At 50.8% G+C, this 17,362-nt stretch overlaps 1 protein-coding gene across 4 annotated transcripts; it reads right to left on the minus strand.

Annotated features, from left to right (window-relative positions):
* Positions 1 to 1,724: 1,724 nt before the first annotated feature.
* Cd22 (CD22 molecule) lies at positions 1,725 to 13,441 on the minus strand. 4 transcript variants are annotated; one of them, XM_027941242.2, is made up of 14 exons: positions 13,342 to 13,440; positions 10,742 to 10,800; positions 10,097 to 10,474; positions 8,902 to 9,207; positions 7,605 to 7,868; positions 7,242 to 7,505; positions 6,151 to 6,414; positions 5,685 to 5,951; positions 5,332 to 5,595; positions 4,401 to 4,497; positions 4,190 to 4,265; positions 3,708 to 3,826; positions 3,189 to 3,273; positions 1,725 to 2,531 (listed from the first exon to the last, which is right to left on the minus strand). In XM_027941242.2, exons 2-14 carry the CDS (start codon positions 10,776 to 10,778, stop codon positions 2,400 to 2,402), a joined length of 2,553 nt encoding a protein of 850 aa, XP_027797043.2. In that variant the 5' UTR covers positions 10,779 to 10,800; positions 13,342 to 13,440; the 3' UTR covers positions 1,725 to 2,399. The 4 variants fall into 4 exon arrangements, with proteins under 4 accessions (XP_027797043.2, XP_027797042.2, XP_027797044.2 ...); XM_027941241.2 differs by having other exon boundaries at positions 1,725 to 2,540; positions 13,342 to 13,439; XM_027941243.2 differs by lacking the exons at positions 7,242 to 7,505; positions 7,605 to 7,868 and having other exon boundaries at positions 1,725 to 2,540; positions 13,342 to 13,439.
* Between the last annotated feature and the right edge of the window lie 3,921 nt (positions 13,442 to 17,362).

Consider the following 17,362-nt stretch of genomic DNA (forward strand, 5'->3'; position numbering starts at 1 on the left):
ACCCACCCCCTCTCCCCCTCCATATCCATCTTGCATTGTGTAAATCCGGAGCCTCTGTGATTCTGCCACATCACATTTGCTGGCCCCTCTGCTAGAAGGCTGGCCTCAGGAGGGCAAAGATTCTGGGCTGCTTTGTCCATTGTGTGGCACCCTGCAGGGGCTCCGGGCACTGGGAGGACGGTAAAACCCAACCCGGGCGGGGGTGGGGTGGGGGTGGGGTGCCTGTGTTCTGGAGTCCCTGGCCGCCTGCTCTTCACGCCTCAACAATGCCTGTTGACAGTCCCATCTCATGGTCAATGGGTCATGAAGTAGGTTTATGTCAGCAGCTGGGCTCAGGGACAGGAGGGGAAGGCTCCCGGTGGTTGCCAGGGAGCCTGAGCCAGGCTTGGTGAGGCCCAGGGCTGCCTTCAGCTCCCTCCAGGTGACTCCGCCCTGAAAAGCTCTGGGGTCCCTAGACTAGACGGAAAGTCCCCAAGGCTGGAAGTGTGTCTTTTTTGCACCCCAACAACCGCCTCTGTGCTGGTGTTCAGTGAATGTCTGCTGCAGGAATGGATGAATGGTCAAATGACACTGGACCTAATCGGGGGGCACAGAAACCCCAAAACGCTCCTTCTTTCATTTAAACAGTTCTTGAAGTCCCACTGTCCTCCAGAAAAGTTAACGATGCTCACAAGAAATCAAACTAGCAGCAAAGAGGGCTTAAGGCAGGGGAGGATCCATGCATTGAGTGAGTGGAGATGGGAGGGGGGACCCGAAAGGAAGGTGGGACCTACTATGTGCCAGGAACTGTATGTCCATCACGTTGGTGGTTGGTTCGCCACCTGCTCCAGCCTTCTGAGCAGAATGGGTCTTAGTTCTGTGGTAAGCAGGTAAATGGGTGAAGAGAACTCAACCTGAGAAGTGACAAGGGGACTGAGGACAGTGACTGCGAAGTGTTGTCTTTTGACAAGTATGTCCCTGAACAGAGAACTGGTGGGGTGACAGTGAAGGACAGGAGAACTGTGCGGCTTCTCCTGGCAGCTGGCCTTTGAGAGGTTCCCCAACTGCAGGTTGTGAAAGAACTTGGTAGATCCCCTTCTTAGAATAGCTGTGAGTAACGAATCGGCTTCCCCCACTTTTTTTTCCTTTTGAATATTCTTCTAGAAATATAAACAAAAGCTGGGTGTGAGAGCACATGCCTGTAATCCCAGTGGCTTGGGAGGCTGAGGCAGGAGGATTGCAAGTTCAAAGCCAGCCTCAGCAACTTGGTGAGGCCCTAGGCAACTTAGGAAGACCCTGTCTCAAAATAAAAAAATAAAAAGGGCTGAGGATGTGGCTCAGTGGTAAAGTGTGCCTGGGTTCAATGAAGGACTTCTGGCCTCTCTGCTAGGCCTCCTATAAAGTGACTCAGGCGTATTTAAGGTTAGACTTCACTTCCTGCCATGAGCCACCTGCATGGTACGGAGTGCCATCCTCCTTTTACGGTTGCAGAAACTGAGCTGCAGGCAGGTTGGTGAACTCTGCCCAAGATCATTCAACTGGTGAAGCAGAAGAATCAGAGTCAAACTCAAGTTCGCCCAACTGAAAAGCCGGTGTGCTTCTCCCAGCCAGACAACTGGACCCTCTGATCGGCTGATTTGATCATGAGATAACTGTGACTCTTTTCCTTCCCCCTACACCCCACAATGCCATCCCCAGCTCCCCGTCCCCACTCTGACTCCACAGATGGGAAAGAGCTCACTGGCTCCTGGAAGTGGCCTCTGTGCCATTTTTATTATGCAACTCTTTGTACATTATCTTTGTTCTTCTCAGTGCATCTGCGCAGTCCACGAGACCCCGAGGGCAGGGGCTGTCACCGCAACGTCCTCCACGGAAGGCTTAGCTGGCTCGTAGACAGTTTCTAGAGGAGAAGCCAGCTGGGGACAATGCCTCTGTCTACCTCATTTCTGTCCTTCCCTGGGATTTCCCCAGGAGCAGAAAGTGAGCATAGGATTAGTGGGTGGCAGTGGGGGTGGGGAGGGCCAAGGGACAAGGAAGACAAAACAGTGTCAAATCAATCCCAGGGCAGTCGGGGAGGGCTCAGGAGGGGATGGATGGTGGCAGTGTCTCGGGTGTGGGACACAGGGGGCTGTGCAATCCTGGACGGGTGCATAGGTGAATTTCCGGGTGGGAAGGAGAATGGAAAAAGATCAGGAAGGTCAGGGTTACCAGTCCTGGGAAGGAAAATGGCTCTGAACCAGACAGACACAGGTTCTCCTCAGTGATTGTGTGTGTGTGTGTGTGTGTGTGTGTGTGTGTGTGTGCAGGGAGATTAAAAAGGTCCTGTGACTTAGCAGCTGAACAGCTGCAGCTGGGGACACCCTGGGGTTTCCTTGGCCCCATTGGCTCTGGGCACATCCAACGCAGCCTGTGTCCTGCTGTCAGTGCTTGAGAGTCACATAGTCCACATCTTCTGGTGCCCGAGGCCGCTCCCCAGTCCCAAAATGAACGAGCTCCGAGTAATGAATCCCGTCATCTTCTGGAAGATTTGGAGCCACATTCTCGTAGTCACCCTGGGAAAGCTACACGGGGGTAAGCCTGGCCTTGCAATGGGGGCCAGCCTCCCTCCACCTCCCCCACTTTTCCCTTGTTCCACTCGGGGAGGGAGGTCTAAAAGCCCACACAAGAGTCCCCTTGTCTAGAAACTAGCTGTCTTGGCCTTTGGTCACAGAGGTCCCTACCCTGGCTCCAACCACAGCTCCACCCATGTGTCCCCCAGATTGCATGGGAAATTCAGTCCCCAGATTCGTATGCTAATGTGTGTGGAGGTGTGACCTTTGAGAGGTGATTGGATTAATGGGTTGATGGGTGACTGAGAGAGTGGCTTTGTCATAAAATTGAGTTCTCTCTGGCATGCACCCCCCTTGCTGAGCAATGCCTCGTGCCACCTCAGAACTCTGCAGAGAATCCCCATCAGCAAGATGGCGCTCACCAGATGTAGTCCCTTGACCTTGGATCTCCAGAACCATGAACCAAAATAAATCCTTTTCCTTTATATATTACCCTGTCTCGGGTATTGAGTGATAGTAACAGAAAACAGACTAAGGCCACAAACCTCCCCCAACATCTAGCTTTAGCCACACTGACATCTACCCAAGTCCTTCCCCTGTGGGGCTCCCAGCTGAGACCAGGACCCAGGCCCCCCAACCTTCTCAGCCTTGGCCTCTTACCACATGACACTTCTGCACCACTGAGTAAGTGACCGTGTCTTCATTATCTGGGAGAGATCCTTGTGTTTCTGAGGGGCCTGTACCTCTGAGAGGGAGAACAGATGGAGAGCCATCAGTGAAGTGCTTCCTGTGAACTCTCTTCCTTCTCCCGACTCCCTTAGTGCCCCCAGCAGCACCCCAACCTCAGCCCTTTATGGAAAAACACAACTTGCTGTCTTCCACGAGCCCCATGCACACAGTAGGGGCTAATAAAAAACATGTGCCGGATGAATGAGCATGCATGTGTATGAGTCACCGCGCCTTAGCCTCCGTGACAAAGGTTGGCTCTGGGCACACATGCTCTTGGCTTGTAGAAACAGGTCCCGTTGTGAGGCCTGTTACTTAACAGAGGTTGTTATAGAACAGGAATGAGGTAATAGGTAGATGGTGTCAGGAGGTGCCTGACACAGAGCTAGGACACTATTTTCCCCCTACATCCCTCCCAGGCTGCAGGACCCACCCGTCCTGTACCCTCAGTACCCAGTTCTTGGAGTGTCAGTCTCTGGAAAGCGCAGAGTAGCATAATTAGTGCCGTCTTCCATCATTGGATTGTAGCATCCCAGGGAGTGGGGCCCTTCAGAGAGAAGGGTCCTTCTAACCTGGGAGAGAGGCAGGGTTGCAGTTCTGACTCTCTCTCCCCACCCTCCCCCAGCCTCTGACCCCATAGAGGACATTTTTTTGGTACCAGGGATTGAACTCAGGGGTACTTGGCCACTGAGCCATATCCCTAGCCCTATTTTGTATTTTATTTAGAGACAGGGTCTCGCTGAGTTGCTTAGTGCTCGATTTTGCTGAGGCTGGCTTTGATCCTCCTGCCTCAGCCTCCTGAGCCACTGGGATTACAGGTGTGCACCACCACGCCTGGCCCCAGAGGACTTTTGATCACTTTTCTTTAGCTCTTCACCTCGGTTCCTCACTCCACTTTAAGGGCTGCCCTGCATTTGATCTTCCTCCCATCCTACCTTTTTATTCCTCACAAAGAAGCTCCGACCATTGGAATTTTCCTGAGGCCCCTGTTGGCTCCGAGTCCTCTTCCAGCTAAGGAGAAGAGACAGGCTTGGTGGGGGTCAGGGAATGAGAACAGGACCCTGTGGATTCAGGAGACTGGAGGCTTTGGGCCTGAGTAACTGGAAATGGGACGAGCCAAGGGAGGGGGCAGCAGGAAGAGCTCACTTTTGCTGAAGCTTCACCCCCCAGATGACCAGGATGAGGATGGCCAGGCAGATGCCAATTCCCATGGTCGTTCGCCTGCCGATGGTCTCCGGGCTATCTAGTAGAGAAAAGAGTCGCAGGTTCGCTCTGCACTCCAGCACCCTTGACTTATCTCTGCATCCAGCCCCCGTTCTTCTTCCCAGCACATCTCCTCTGTGCATGGGAGAGTGAGGCAAGAAAGATGGAGAAGGGCCCTTGGTTAGAAGAAGGATCTCTGGTTAGGAGGAAAGCACTGTCTTTCCCCCAAGCAGGAGTTTTCTGCAGGCCTGGCCCTCACAGAGTGCAGCATCCTCAGCCTTCTAAACAAGTACAACTTTCCAGGCATTTTGGACACACAGGTTCTTTGACTCAGCAATTCCACCTAGGCATTTGTATCTTGTGCCTGTCCTTGTAGGCATGCCCAAAACAAGGGTCTACCTGCTCAGCCTTGAAGAGGGGGCTGGGGAAACTAAATGGGCAGCATCCATTCAGGGGACACAGTGCAACCCTTAGAAAAAGAGGCAAGTCTCAAGTTGTCCAAAAAGTGGAGACCCAGGGCATGGCGTTTCTATGCAACGCGCCAGTTACATTTCCTGAGAGAGGGACCCAGCAGGAGCTCATGAAGCCTGGAAGATAGGTGCAGCCTGAGGGAATCCTGGACAGAGGATTCCCTGTCCAGAAGGGGAGGTAGATGGAGAGGCTCCCGTGAAGCAGGACAAGGCGATTGCTCCAGCGGTGGCAGCAGGAAGCTATGGAGCAGGGAGTGTAGCTGGGCTGCTCTGGGCAGGAACTGGGAGGGAGGAAGCGGACTGTAAAGACTGTGATCTAGCAGCATAAGGCTTAGTGGTGGGAGGAGCTTCAAGCGCAGTCAGCACCAGAAAGGAGCCTGAGAAGAAACAGAAAGGGGCCTTACAGTAGATGGTGAGGGTGCTGGGGGGTGACTCGCCCTCGCCCAGCTGGTTGACCCCCTTGCACCAGTAGGAGCCCGAGTGCTCGACCTTCACAGGATCCAAGCTCAGCGTCTGGCCAGAATGCTGGAGGTCTTGGTTATTCCAGTCAAACCAGGTGTACTGTGAGATGGGAGGGTTGGCATCGCTCTCACAGGTCAGGGCTGCCTTTCTCCCTTCCATCACTCTGTCTCCTGGGGTAATGGACACCCACAGCCTCCGAGGTGCATCTGAAAGGGGAAAACAAGTCAGGGTCCAGGTAGCTGGTCTCCGGGTCTCTGCTGGTCTCCACTCTCAGCCTCCAGCGCCAGCCACTCACATAGCACTTGCAGCCTCCAGGCCTCAGATGCTGACTGTCCTATGGAGTTTTTCACCAAGCAGCTGTAATTTCCAGCATCTTCCGGGGAGACGGAGTCAAAGTTCAGTTCTCTTCCTTTTGCTTCAAGAAGACTTCCGTTTTTCTTCCAGAAGAAGTGGACTTCTTCCGGGTGGCTCTTTGAGAAGTGGCATTGAAGTCGGACCTGGTTCCCAGCATGAATCTCTGACAGGGAACTGATCTGCAGGACCTTCACCTCCTTGGGAGCATCTGCAGGGCCAGGGCTCATGCTGACCTCTCAGATCTCTTCTCCCTCTGTTGTCTCCAGTACTTCCCGTCCCCTTGGTCTCAAGCCTTTCTCCCACCCCTCAATTCTCTGTTGAAGACTGTGACCCAGGTCCCACCTCCTCGCCCTTCCATCCCAGATCCCATGGGGCCACCTCCCAGGTCCCCCCACCCTGTCACTCACACTGGACATCCAGGTTGATGGGAGAAGCTGGCGAACACCACTGGTTATGGTTACAGGCGGAACAGGAGATGGGTGGGGTGTCCCAGGCAACGTTCTGAATCTTCATCACCTCATGGGATGGCTCATTCCACAAGTGTTGGGGGCTCCACTCATACCGGGTAACTGTTGGGTTACTGGAGTTGTACCTACAGCGCAGGGTCACGCTGTCTCCTTCTCGAATCGGTGTGGGGCTTTCAATCACAGTGGTTACCCCCTTGGGGGGATCTGGGAGTAGACCAGAGAGGTGAATAAAGTAAGGCCAAGCCATGATGCCTCTTCCTGTCTGAATCCCCGGCCCACCTGCCCCTGTATTCACACAGCTGCTCCGTGGGGGGAAATCCCTGCTTCTCTGTTGCACCTGTGTCTATTTGACCTGGCTGTGACTTGAAGGAGGACAGTACAGTGGTTAAGAGCTCTGCTCTGGAGTCAGACTGCCAGATCCTGCCACAGAAAGTTGTGTGGCTGCGGCTGCAGGCCTCGGTGTGCCCCTCCTGTCCAATGGGGTCCTGAGAAGATCACACCTTGCAGAATTCTCTCAAGGATGAGCTAAGAGGATGCCTTAGAGAAGTGCTCAGTAAACCACCAATCAATGCCAGGGATGCCTAGAGTTTGGGGATCCCTATCCATCATTTCAGGGCCCACAGATCTCATGATCTTAGTGACTCAACTTCTCCAGTGCAACCCTTAGAAAAGAGGTAAAAGAAGTTCTACCGATGGAGAGGTAATGAGACACTTGCTCCAGTTCTTGAAACTTTCAGGACCTTTTCTGGGACCGAGCTGCTGCCTGGCGCCAAGTCTCTCTGTTCCTGGTGGAGCCCAGCATCAGTTATGCATTCATTCAACAAACATCTGAGCACCTGCCAAGACTCAGGCCTTGGGCTAGGCAGATGCTGGGAATACAATTGTGATCCCTGAGAAACTTGTGTCGGAAGAGCCTGGCTTCTGCTTGTTCTCCATTCTAGGACCCAGGGACCCCCTCTGCCCCCTCTGTCTTCCTCCTCCCCCTACTTTCCTCTTCTCTCCCAAGAACCAGAGGCTCCGTGACTGCTCACATTGGACGTCCAGCTCGGCTTCCTGGCCAACCTGTCCAGAACCAAGCCTGTTCTCTGCCACGCAGGCGTAACGCCCTGCATGCCAAGTAAGGACCTGGGCGATCCAGTATTTCTCTTCTGTCACTCCTGGCACTTCCTTCCCATTGTGATACCAGGTATAATTTGTTGGAGGAGGGTTGGCCGGGGACGTGCAAACCAGCTCTACTGACTGTCCCTCCTTAGCAGGTGTGTGGTGGATGTAAACCTCGGAAACTGTCGGGGGATCTGGAAGAAGGGGCAGAGGTGAGGCGAGAGGTGAGGGGAACCCTGTGACATGAGCAAGCAGCCACTGTCACCTCCACCCTCAGCTCCGAGGAGGCTCACACAGCACTTTGAGGGCCACTTCTTCCGACATTCCTAAGCCTATGTGATTGGAGGCCTGACAGCGGTACTTCCCACCACTGTCCTTGGTCACTGAGGACAGAGTTAGCGAGAGATTCTTCTCCCCCAGGAGGGTCCCGTCCTTGAGCCAGGATACAGTGCCATGCTCTGGGTTGCTGCTGGTGACCTGGCACGTCATGGTCACGGACGCCCCTTCCATTACAGTGGTTTCATTGGGAAAGACCTTGATCTCCAACTTCGGGGTGTCTGGAGGAACAGAGGGGTGATTGGGGAGGGGACTGGGACATGTGTAGTTCCCTTGTGGACCCAGGTGACTGTCAAAGCCTCCTCACTCCATTCTCCTTCCCCCTTCTCCACATGTCCTCTCTCTATGGTCCCCACCTGCATCTGCCAGGATTCCTGTCATTCAGAGCTTGTCAGTGCCTGCTTGAAGCCATCCAGTGGATTCCACACTTAGAATAAAACCCCAAACATGTCCCACAGTGCAGGAGACCTAGAGTCCTCTCCTGCCAGGTGGCCCTCGAATGCTGTGAAGTCCAACCTCTCAGGCCCTGGGCCTCATCACACACACACCGGGGTCTCACCCCGCGGCTTTTGTACCTGTTCTTTCCTCTCCCTGGAACCCCCTTTACCTGCCCCAGTCTCTCTCTCCATTCAAGGTCACCCTACATATTCACCTTCTTCAGAGAAGTCCCCGTCCATACCGTCACCCCCCAATCCTAACCCTGCTTTATTTATTTTTTTCTTAAGACACATACAACTTCTACAATTAGGTTCTGTGTTTCTTTGTTAATCTATTTCTCGTCTGCCTGTCTCACTGCAAGGCTAGCTTCATGTGGGCAAGAACTGGGCTCCCTGCTATATCCACCCTTCCAGCTGGCGGCCACTGTAGGACCCGGCACCTGGTAGATGTGCAGTGAATATTTATTGAATGAATGAATGAATGAGGCACAAAATAATGATATGAAAAGAATTCCCACAAGGGGTGAAAGAGAAACCCAACCAGATGATCCCACGCTATGGTGAGGATGGATCGTTTTATTTCTGTTAGGCCAAAGCAGAGGCTGAAATGAATCTGTGTCCCGAAATTCCAGGGCTAAGAGGGGAGTGGGGGGAGAGGCCGGGCAATGCCACGCTGCAGGTGATGGGCAGCAGATGGATTGTGCATCCTTCTGTAAGGTAAGGCTCCTCTTACCCTTCAGGGGCTCGATGGGGCATAAGGGAGAAGGTGACAAGGACTGCGTCACTCCCGTGGGAACATGGTGTGGGGGGGACTCACGCTTCACGTTCAGCTGCACCGTCTCTTCAGAGAGCACTTCGGCAGAATGCCACACCTGGCAGGTCAAGTTCTTCCCGTGGTGAGTCCACTCCGGTTTAAAGTCGATCTGGCTCTTGGTAGAGACAGTCTGGGTGGTAGGTGAGGAGGAGATGGTGGAGGAAGCAGGGGTGAAGGGGAGCCCCTTCAGGGCCCACCGCAGTTCAATGTCGTATCCAAAGCAGGTGAAGTTCAACAAGCAGGTCACAGTGACTGTGTGGGACTCCTGAAGTTCTGGAGGGAGCTGGATGCGAGGTGGAAAAGGAGATTCTGCAAAAGAGTGGGGACAGTTCTAGAGGCCTGGGGACCTGGATTCCATCCCAGTCTTTTACACCTGTATTTAGAGGTCCCGTTCCAAAGAACCTGGGCAGGAATCCTTATCAGCTACCTCTTGGCTCAGTTGAGATACTCTCTGTCATTCCCTGGGGACCCTGAGCCTCTCTGGGGATGTATTTCACATTTCTTTCTCTCTGACTTGCTGATGTTTGCTTTCTAAATGGCTTCAAGTTCATGACTCTCTCCACCCCTAGGTGAATTGTACAAGTTTAGTTCAATGTGTATTTCTTAGCTTTGGTGACACCTTTCTATTTGTTCAATGGCTTCAATATGGGAGGCACCCAGGCACCGCGTCCTTTTAGTAGGTGAGCCTGTGTACAGCGAGCCCCTCCCCAGTGGGAACACTCTTCAGACAGCAATGTCTGAGTGACAGCTCTCCCCCTAAACACACAGCTGCTTAGAACCGACCACCAAAGAAACAGGCATGACGTGACCACTCTCGTCAGGGCAGAGGCCCCTTGCTGTGTTTGATGGGTCACATCCACACCCTGCCCGCGTGTCATCCGGCCTTGAGAGGTTAATTAGAATTGGTCCCCAACATTAATACAAGGGGAGTTTTCGTTTGAAAATTCATCTCTCCATCTAAGACCAGAAGCTCTGGCTACCTGGAACCCAGATGGCTAGAATGGGCGGGGGCTGAGGGGCAGGGACAAGCGCTCACGCTGCAGTTGGCCCATCTTACGCTGCCACATCACATAGCTAGGGCATCCCTTTGCCTGACCTCTGCAGGGAACTCAGTTTGTGACTCCTGTCCCAGTGGTTGATTCTGTCTAGCCTCCCTCCTTATTCTGAGGTAAGCAGACACCTTCCCCCAAGGCCTTACTAGAGATACTTAGGTTTACGGTTTCCATCCATTTGTCGTCCTTTGTCATCATCCTCAGCCCCAGCCGGCCGCTGTCATTGACCGACAATGACTGGATGCTCAGGGTGCAGTTGCTTTTTGAGTCTCCCAGGAACTGTACCCTTCCCTGCTGAGAAGGGGACTTCCAGTCCACTGTGCTATTATAGAGGACAGTCCCCACGTAGCATTTGGTGGTTTTGTCATACTCGTGATTGTGGAACACGACAAGCCTGTCCACTTGCGCATCCGTCTTTGGGATTTTGTAGGTGCAGGGAATCCAGACGCAGGCCCCTTCCCAGGCATACAAGGTGGCGGGGTGTTTGAAGTTCCACAGATTTGAATCAGAGAAAGCCAAATGTTCTGAAACCCATGACAGTGATCAGAAAGCATTATTTAGGGCTACGGAGAGCTTTTGAAGGAATAGAGTTCTCTCTGAAGCTAGAGGGAGACATGGGGAGACCCCAGAGGAGCAAGACCAAGAGAGGGAAGCTTCTCTCTCTGTGTGTACACCCTGCCGGCCCGCCCACCCCACATTTCCTCTTCTCTGACCCAGATCTGTCCTCTTTCTCCAGTGCCCACTGACTGACATCCCAGAACCCAGGTACCTGCCTGGGCCACAGCCCTTACCCAGGAGCAGGAGGAGACAGGGACCGAGGAGATGCATGATGTTGTGTCTGGGCTGGAGCCTGAGTTGGGAAGAGTTTGTCTTTGAGCCATCTGGTCACCCACTTCTGGCCCATCCACACGGAGCTCTGACCCCTTGCTCCTGATCCTGGGGGCCACGTCTGGTTGCATTGTGGGGATGTGGGGGACTTGGGTGCTCATGGAGTCTTTTCTGGGTATGCTGTGCTTCTCCTTCAGCCCAAGAGCTTCCTTCCCTCCTTATTCCTTCTCCCTCCCTCTCTCCCTTCATCGTTCATTCATCCATCTATGCTTTTCTAAAATTCCTGCCCAGTTCTCAGGCTCAGAATAGAGCAGATCCCTAGGCATCTTGAGAGCCAGGCTCCCAGAGTAATGGGGAGCTCTCTTGGGGACTACTGGTGCAGGATTTTGCACAGGGGGAAGACATATTTTGATTTGAAAGACCAGGAAAAAAAATAGTCATTCCAAAACCAATAATGAAGTTCAAAGCCAGGAGAATATTTACAGAGAGCTGGAAGGTCTCAGGAGGAGAATATGGTCTAAGGGACCTGCTCATGCATCCCAGGGCTAAGTAGGAAACATCAGTCAATCAAGTGAGGGCAAAGGTCATGTCTTGTCTAAAGATGGTGGCTGTCTCAATCCAGCCGACTGTTGTCCAGTGGGAATCAGCATCCCAGCACTGTCTGACCTTCCAATGTTTCAGAAGAAGGAAAAAGCCACATTTGCACATTTAAATGTCCTGCTTTAAAAACAATACACAGGTGCCAGGGCCTTTGGTGCTATAATCCTAACAACTCAGGAGGCTGAGGCAGGAGAATCGTGAGCTCAAAGCCAGCCTCAGCAACTTAGCAAGGCCCTGAGCAACTCAGTGAGATCCTGTCTCAAAATAAAAAATAAAAAGAGCTGGTGTGTGGTTCAGTGGTACAATTCAATTCCTGGTACAAAACAAAACAAAACAGAACAATAACAACAACAAAAAGTCCAATATACAGTGCTGGTCAAACAAAACTTATCTGTGGGCTGGAGGTAGCCCAATGCCACCAATTGGCAACTGATATTCTCTCTCTCTCTCTCTCTCTCTCTCTCTCTCTCTCTCTCTCTCTCTCTCTTCCCTCTCTCCCTCCCTGTGCAATAAGCTTACCCTCAACCATTCTACATTTTTACACAGAGTTACATTCACAGAGTTAAATTTAAGTCCCTATTTATATGGTTATGAACTCTGTTCTGGTCCCCAGGGAGCCAGCAGGATGTGCCAACCGAGTGTGTCTCCGGTGTCACCACAGACCCTGGCCCCTTCCACCAGCCCCACCAACACTTCCCACACAATATATCGCATCAGTGGCTGGCTCTCTGGCTGTTTATCTCTCCAGGCTGCAGGATACAGGCTCTGGGTTATTGGGTGACTGATGACAGGGGAAAGCTAGGCTGTTGCTGAAGGCAGGAGGTGCTCTGTCCCCAGGTGTTGGGGTTGGCCTGGCCTGGGCATGGATTAGGGGTGAGGGGATGGAAGCCAGGTCAGATCCTCCCAGGCAAAACTGACCTCAGTTCTGCAGGTGTTAGCAATGTTTTATACAAAAAAAAAAAAAAGTCTTCAAAGTCAGCCACTTGGGAAAAGCTGAGCTTAAAAAATTAAGTAAGATTCTTTACTGTAGAACATTCTGAATCTTTTAATAAGCTCTATATACATCAGAAATCTCCAGACATGGGAGCCAGAGTGTAGTATATTACCTACACTTCTTTGGCCATGGGATCATTTTACCTTTTCCACCAAAAGCTTCACAAAGTCACAGGGCCATTTTCTGAGAGATAACTTTGAGCTCCCCTTAGGTGACAACAGGGGCTGGGCCATTGTACCCTTCTGGCAGCACCCACTAGTCACGTCCTATCAGGTCCTGGCTGAGTGGGAAAGGGACACAATGTGTGCCCACCTAAGGATCTCCCGACAGTCTCTGAAGCATAAGAAATGGGGACGCAGGCCAGGTGTGGTAGCATATGTCTATAATCCCAGCAGTTTGGGAGGCTATGGCAGGAGGATCTCAAGTTCAAGGCCAGCCTCAGCAACTTATCAAGGTCCTGAGCAACTTAGCAAGACCTTGTCTCAAAATGAAACATAAAAAGGGCTGGGGATGTGGCTCAGTGGTTAAGCATCCCTGGGTTCAATCCCTAGAACAAAAAAAAAGGAAGAGAGACCCCGGCCCTATAAGAACTGTAAGGCTGAAGGGACAGGATGGGGCTGTGTGTGGAAACATGTCATTAGGTTCAAAAGGCACCTGTCCAGAACTGCCTGCTCAATAAGGGCCAGATTAGGGCTTTGTGGGACCTCTGAGCCAGCTTCTCCAATTCCATCATTCCCTCCTGAGCATCCAGGTGACCCGTTCCAATCTCAGAAGACTCACCAGACCTGGCCAGGGAGTGCTCAAACACAGGGTCTGTCTACAACCTGTTGCCATGCAAGCAAGAAAGAGGAAAGGAGGTGCCCCCTATATTCCCAGCTCTGGGAATTGTGCCCAACACATAGTAGCCTCTCCATACTTGCTTTGAAGCAAAAAAAAAAAAAAAAAGAAAAAACAAAATGTGGCTTTTACCTGTCTCCTCGTGTCTTCCCTCTTCAGAGACCCTGGCGACATCTGCAAGTGAAACAGGAAGTACACTGAAGTCTCCAGTGATTGATTTTTACTCTCCTTGGCCACACCTCCTGCCTCTCGTGACTCTGAGGGTGACCAAGAGGCATCATGGATGTGGAGAGTAGGGAAAAGAAACAGTGGAAGGAAGGTGGGCTTGGGGTCAGATTGAAAAGGGGCACGTCCATATCTAAGGTCAGGTCTTAGTGTTAGTGGATGGGTTTTCTGTATCAAATTTCCAAGCTGGTTTCTCTACAACTCTTCACATCATTGTGCTTAAAGGTATTTGTAGTTTGGGGACACCATCTGGTTACAGTCATTCCCATGGCCTTCCATTCTGGACAGAAATGGCGGGAAATCTGCTCACTGACACTGATGCTTCAGAATCCCCAGGGTGGAGGGAGGAGCTCGTAGCCATCAGGAAGGAAAAGGCTATCTTGCATGAAGTGTCACCGAGTGGGAAAGTCTCAGTACTGAAACCTCACCACTTTTATCAAGTTTCTTGTTTTTGAGTATCTCAAGAGCAGAACAAGACAGCAGCCCAAACTATGCAAATCCTACAGATGATGCAAGAGGCTTCTGAGAAGATCTTCACTTTGACACCACTGTGCGTTAAGGGCCACTGGCCAGAGGAATGGAAACTGAAAGAGTAAAAACAACTTCTTCAAAAAGTAGTGCTATTTTTGAAAGATGGAGTAGGAGGATAGTTGTCCCTTAGAATCTGAGGGCGATTGGCTCCGGAACCCCTCAGATACCTGATGAACCCAGCCTAATTCCATCTTAGATTGGGAGCCATCTCGTCACGAAGTCATGAAAAGTAATTTCTGTTTTACTATAAATTATTGAGATTTCTAAACTTGCTTGGAATGCCTGCCCGTGCCTTGAACTCACCCATGATAATAACCTCTCTGAAACCCTAATGGCACCTCATAAATTCTGGCTTTCCCTGACCAGATAATAACCCTCTCTGAAACCTTAGTGGCAACTCAGAATTTTCTGATGTTGGGATCTAAATATACTCCCTAAGTGTTGAACCATTTAGACCATTAACCTACTACCTGCCTTTGTATTATGCTTGTCAAAATCCTATTATCTGTAAGTTCTCAAGACACCCCCCCACCCCGCTTTTTGCAACCTCTTGTGCTAGAAAATTGCACTCTTAGAGAGCTGGGATACTGTTCTCTAACCCACGGATTTCGGGAGAGACAGTCCCGTCTGGTTGGAATTACAAGCTTGCTTTAATTTGATTTAAAATAGGAGTTAGTGGTCTGCTCTTTGTGTCATGGTTTAACATTTGGAGGCCTGAGTGAGATCAGACCACCAAAAATTCTGAACCCGGACCTTCACTCTGGGACTCCAGGCTGGAGAGCTGCTCTGGGGAGTGTGCACCTTGAGACATTCCAAGGCCCTGGGGTGTGACTTCGGTTTATCGGATTGCTGGAGTGAACTGCAGCCCTAAAACACTTAGCAAGCATTTGGTGGAGGAGGCCTCCATAGGTAAGTGGCACCTGTATAACATCTGGTATCTGGTTAAGAGAGATCTCTTCTGGGGACAGAGAGGAGCCTGGCGAGGCACCTACACTCCTGTCCAGGACAGTAGCAAAGTGTCGCTCTGGTACTGGTTCAGTAAGGAATTCCTCCGGAAGGACAGTGAGGTACCCGATGGGGTACGCACACACTCCTGTCTGGGAACATTAGCAAGACATTGCCCTGCTCCCTCGGTTTTGGCGCCTGGTTCTTGTTTTCTTGTGTCTTGTTCTGTGTTCTCCATGTTTTTTCCTGCCTTTTTGTTGTGTGTCTTCTCTAGTAGAAACTTAAGACAATTGAACATCAAAATGGGTAATAAGGCAAGCGAGCCTGATGCCCCTTTGAGCTGTGTTTTAAGGAACTTTGGTAAACTTTACCCCCCTTAGTTAAGTGGGATTAGGGAAGCAATGTTTTCTTCCTCTAGTTGGCTGCCTTGAGAACACCCACTGCAGAGGTAAATGCCTGCTGGGGATCTAGGAAATGAATATCCCCCAAATTAACCTGCCATTAGGGCACCCTGGGAACCCCTACCAAAATTAACTCTTGGAAAATTCCTTTAAAACCCCTTGTTCCTCCAGATCAAGAGAGTCACAACCTTTGGGACAGATTCCCCCGTGTTTCTCCTTTGTTAGCAAAGCAATAAACCACCTTTTCCCTTTTCTCAGAACCCTCTCCTCATTATGAAATTGGCATTAATTGGCTTCGAGGACAGGAACCAAACTTTCAGTTAAAGATTTTGACACCCCAGGTGGGATTCCAAAGGAGCCCCCACTCTGCTTTCTTGGGGAAGCCTAGCACTCCAAGCAGCTGCATGCCAAGGATGTAAGATGAACTTTTTGAGAGCTGACTCCTGGAAAGTTAGGAGACATGCGAGCGTGCCTGGGGTCGGACTGAACCAGAGGAGCTATTCCTGTAGGTAAAAGGAGGGACTGAGGGACTCCCAGCAGCTGCCGAAGCCCCTTTTGCTTGGGGGAACCCCCGCCTTCCTTCCCTGCCCTGTGAGGATTGCTCCATCTCTGGGTACTTTAAAAAAAAAAAAAAGGAAACTGAATGCAGTCAAGTTGCCACACTGAGACCCTTGGTTTTACACTTCTGGTTCCCCCTTTGTGAGAACATCTGGTCCACTCGTGGGAACGTCTATGGTGCCACTGGTGTGGGAGTCGTGGTAAATGGGAGTTAGAAACTTGGGGAGATTTTTCCCTTATCTGGTCTGTCTGTTTTAAAGGCTCCTGTCTGTCAGCCATAGTTTGGGGCTCCTCTCTGTCTGTCACTGTGTCTTTGTATCTGTTTCTGGCCCTTTAAGACATGGGCACTAATGTGTTGATATTATAGATTGTTTCTTGGGAATAATCTTGGCTGAATGGGCTACTTATAGATGTAAATGTGTCTAAGGAGATGATGTTTTACTGTAACAATCTGGTATCTGAGTGGGTTTTTGAAGCATGGTACATTCTTGCAGTTAAAAGTTGGCTTGTCAGAGATCAAATAATTAATAAGGAGTCTTAACAGTCAAAAGCTGAGTTGGATGCAAAGGTGCTGCCTCTAATTCATGAGCACAGCAGGACTCTCAGGAGGATCCTCCCCCACCCATAATTCAGCTCCTCTTTATTCTCTCGCCACTTTCTTTCTTTCTGGAGGATGATATGAGCACCCGATGGCTACTGAAATGCAGCTAATGCAGCCCCAACTCTTGGAAATTCAGGAGAAAGGTATCCCAGCCTAGGTAGCTCTCAGTCACCGTCAATACAGAGCAGGCGTGTTGGGCTCTGCCTTCTGAAGCCGTTTCCTACTTTTCTGTCCAGGCTCAGAGAGCAGTTGTCGTGACTACACAGTGTCCCAAGTTCTGATCTGCCTTAGATGTGTGGAGGTAACCTCAGCCAAACTTTAACCTCAAATGCCCCAGGTACGCTTCTCCTGCTTCTCTGTAGGGGGCCAGAATAGAATAGAAGTGCCAGCTTTTCTGTTCTCACCTCGTACCTTAGACTTCTTAAAAATAGCTGAACAGCCTATTACCAAAAGGTTTACTTCCCGTAAGTTAGGAGCAGGCTTTGGAGCAAGATTTATCCTGTTTGTCACTGAGAGAGGAAGACAAAACCTAGGAATAGCCACACAAGGAAGTGGACCTGTAAACAGCAAATGGCTTAGTTCCTCTTAGTAAGGAACTTAACATCATAGCTTTGTTCCCAAAGTCAATAGGAAGTAAGGTATCATAATTTTAGATATTCAAACCTGTCCAACTACCAACTAGGAAAAAATGGTTAAAATGCCTTAGGCTTGAGGTTTCTGCTCAGAATAACAGTTTTCCCAGCTCCTTCCTGACCTAAGCCAGGACTCACATTGAAATGCAAATGGAGGCGCAGTAAGAGACCAGTCTCAGACCCTAAAACAGGAGAGAGAAAGTGTCCTTTACCTGAACTTATATTAGACTAAACCAAAAAGTAAATTGTATGATACTTTA

Source organism: Marmota flaviventris, chromosome 18, assembly GCF_047511675.1.
Source record: "Marmota flaviventris isolate mMarFla1 chromosome 18, mMarFla1.hap1, whole genome shotgun sequence".
In the NCBI taxonomy this organism is placed as follows: Eukaryota; Metazoa; Chordata; class Mammalia; order Rodentia; family Sciuridae; genus Marmota; species Marmota flaviventris.

Bases quoted from the DNA above. Each gene is read 5' to 3' on its own strand.
- Cd22 (XM_027941241.2), bottom strand. From the start codon at position 10,778: ATGCATCTCCTCGGTCCCTGTCTCCTCCTGCTCCTGG. The intron at 10,475-10,741 runs GTAAGGGCTGTG...CATGGGTTTCAG, and splicing joins CTGTCTCCTCCTGCTCCTGG to AACATTTGGCTTTCTCTGAT. The intron at 9,208-10,096 runs GTAAGGCCTTGG...ACTCTTTTGCAG, and splicing joins CGTAAACCTAAGTATCTCTA to AATCTCCTTTTCCACCTCGC.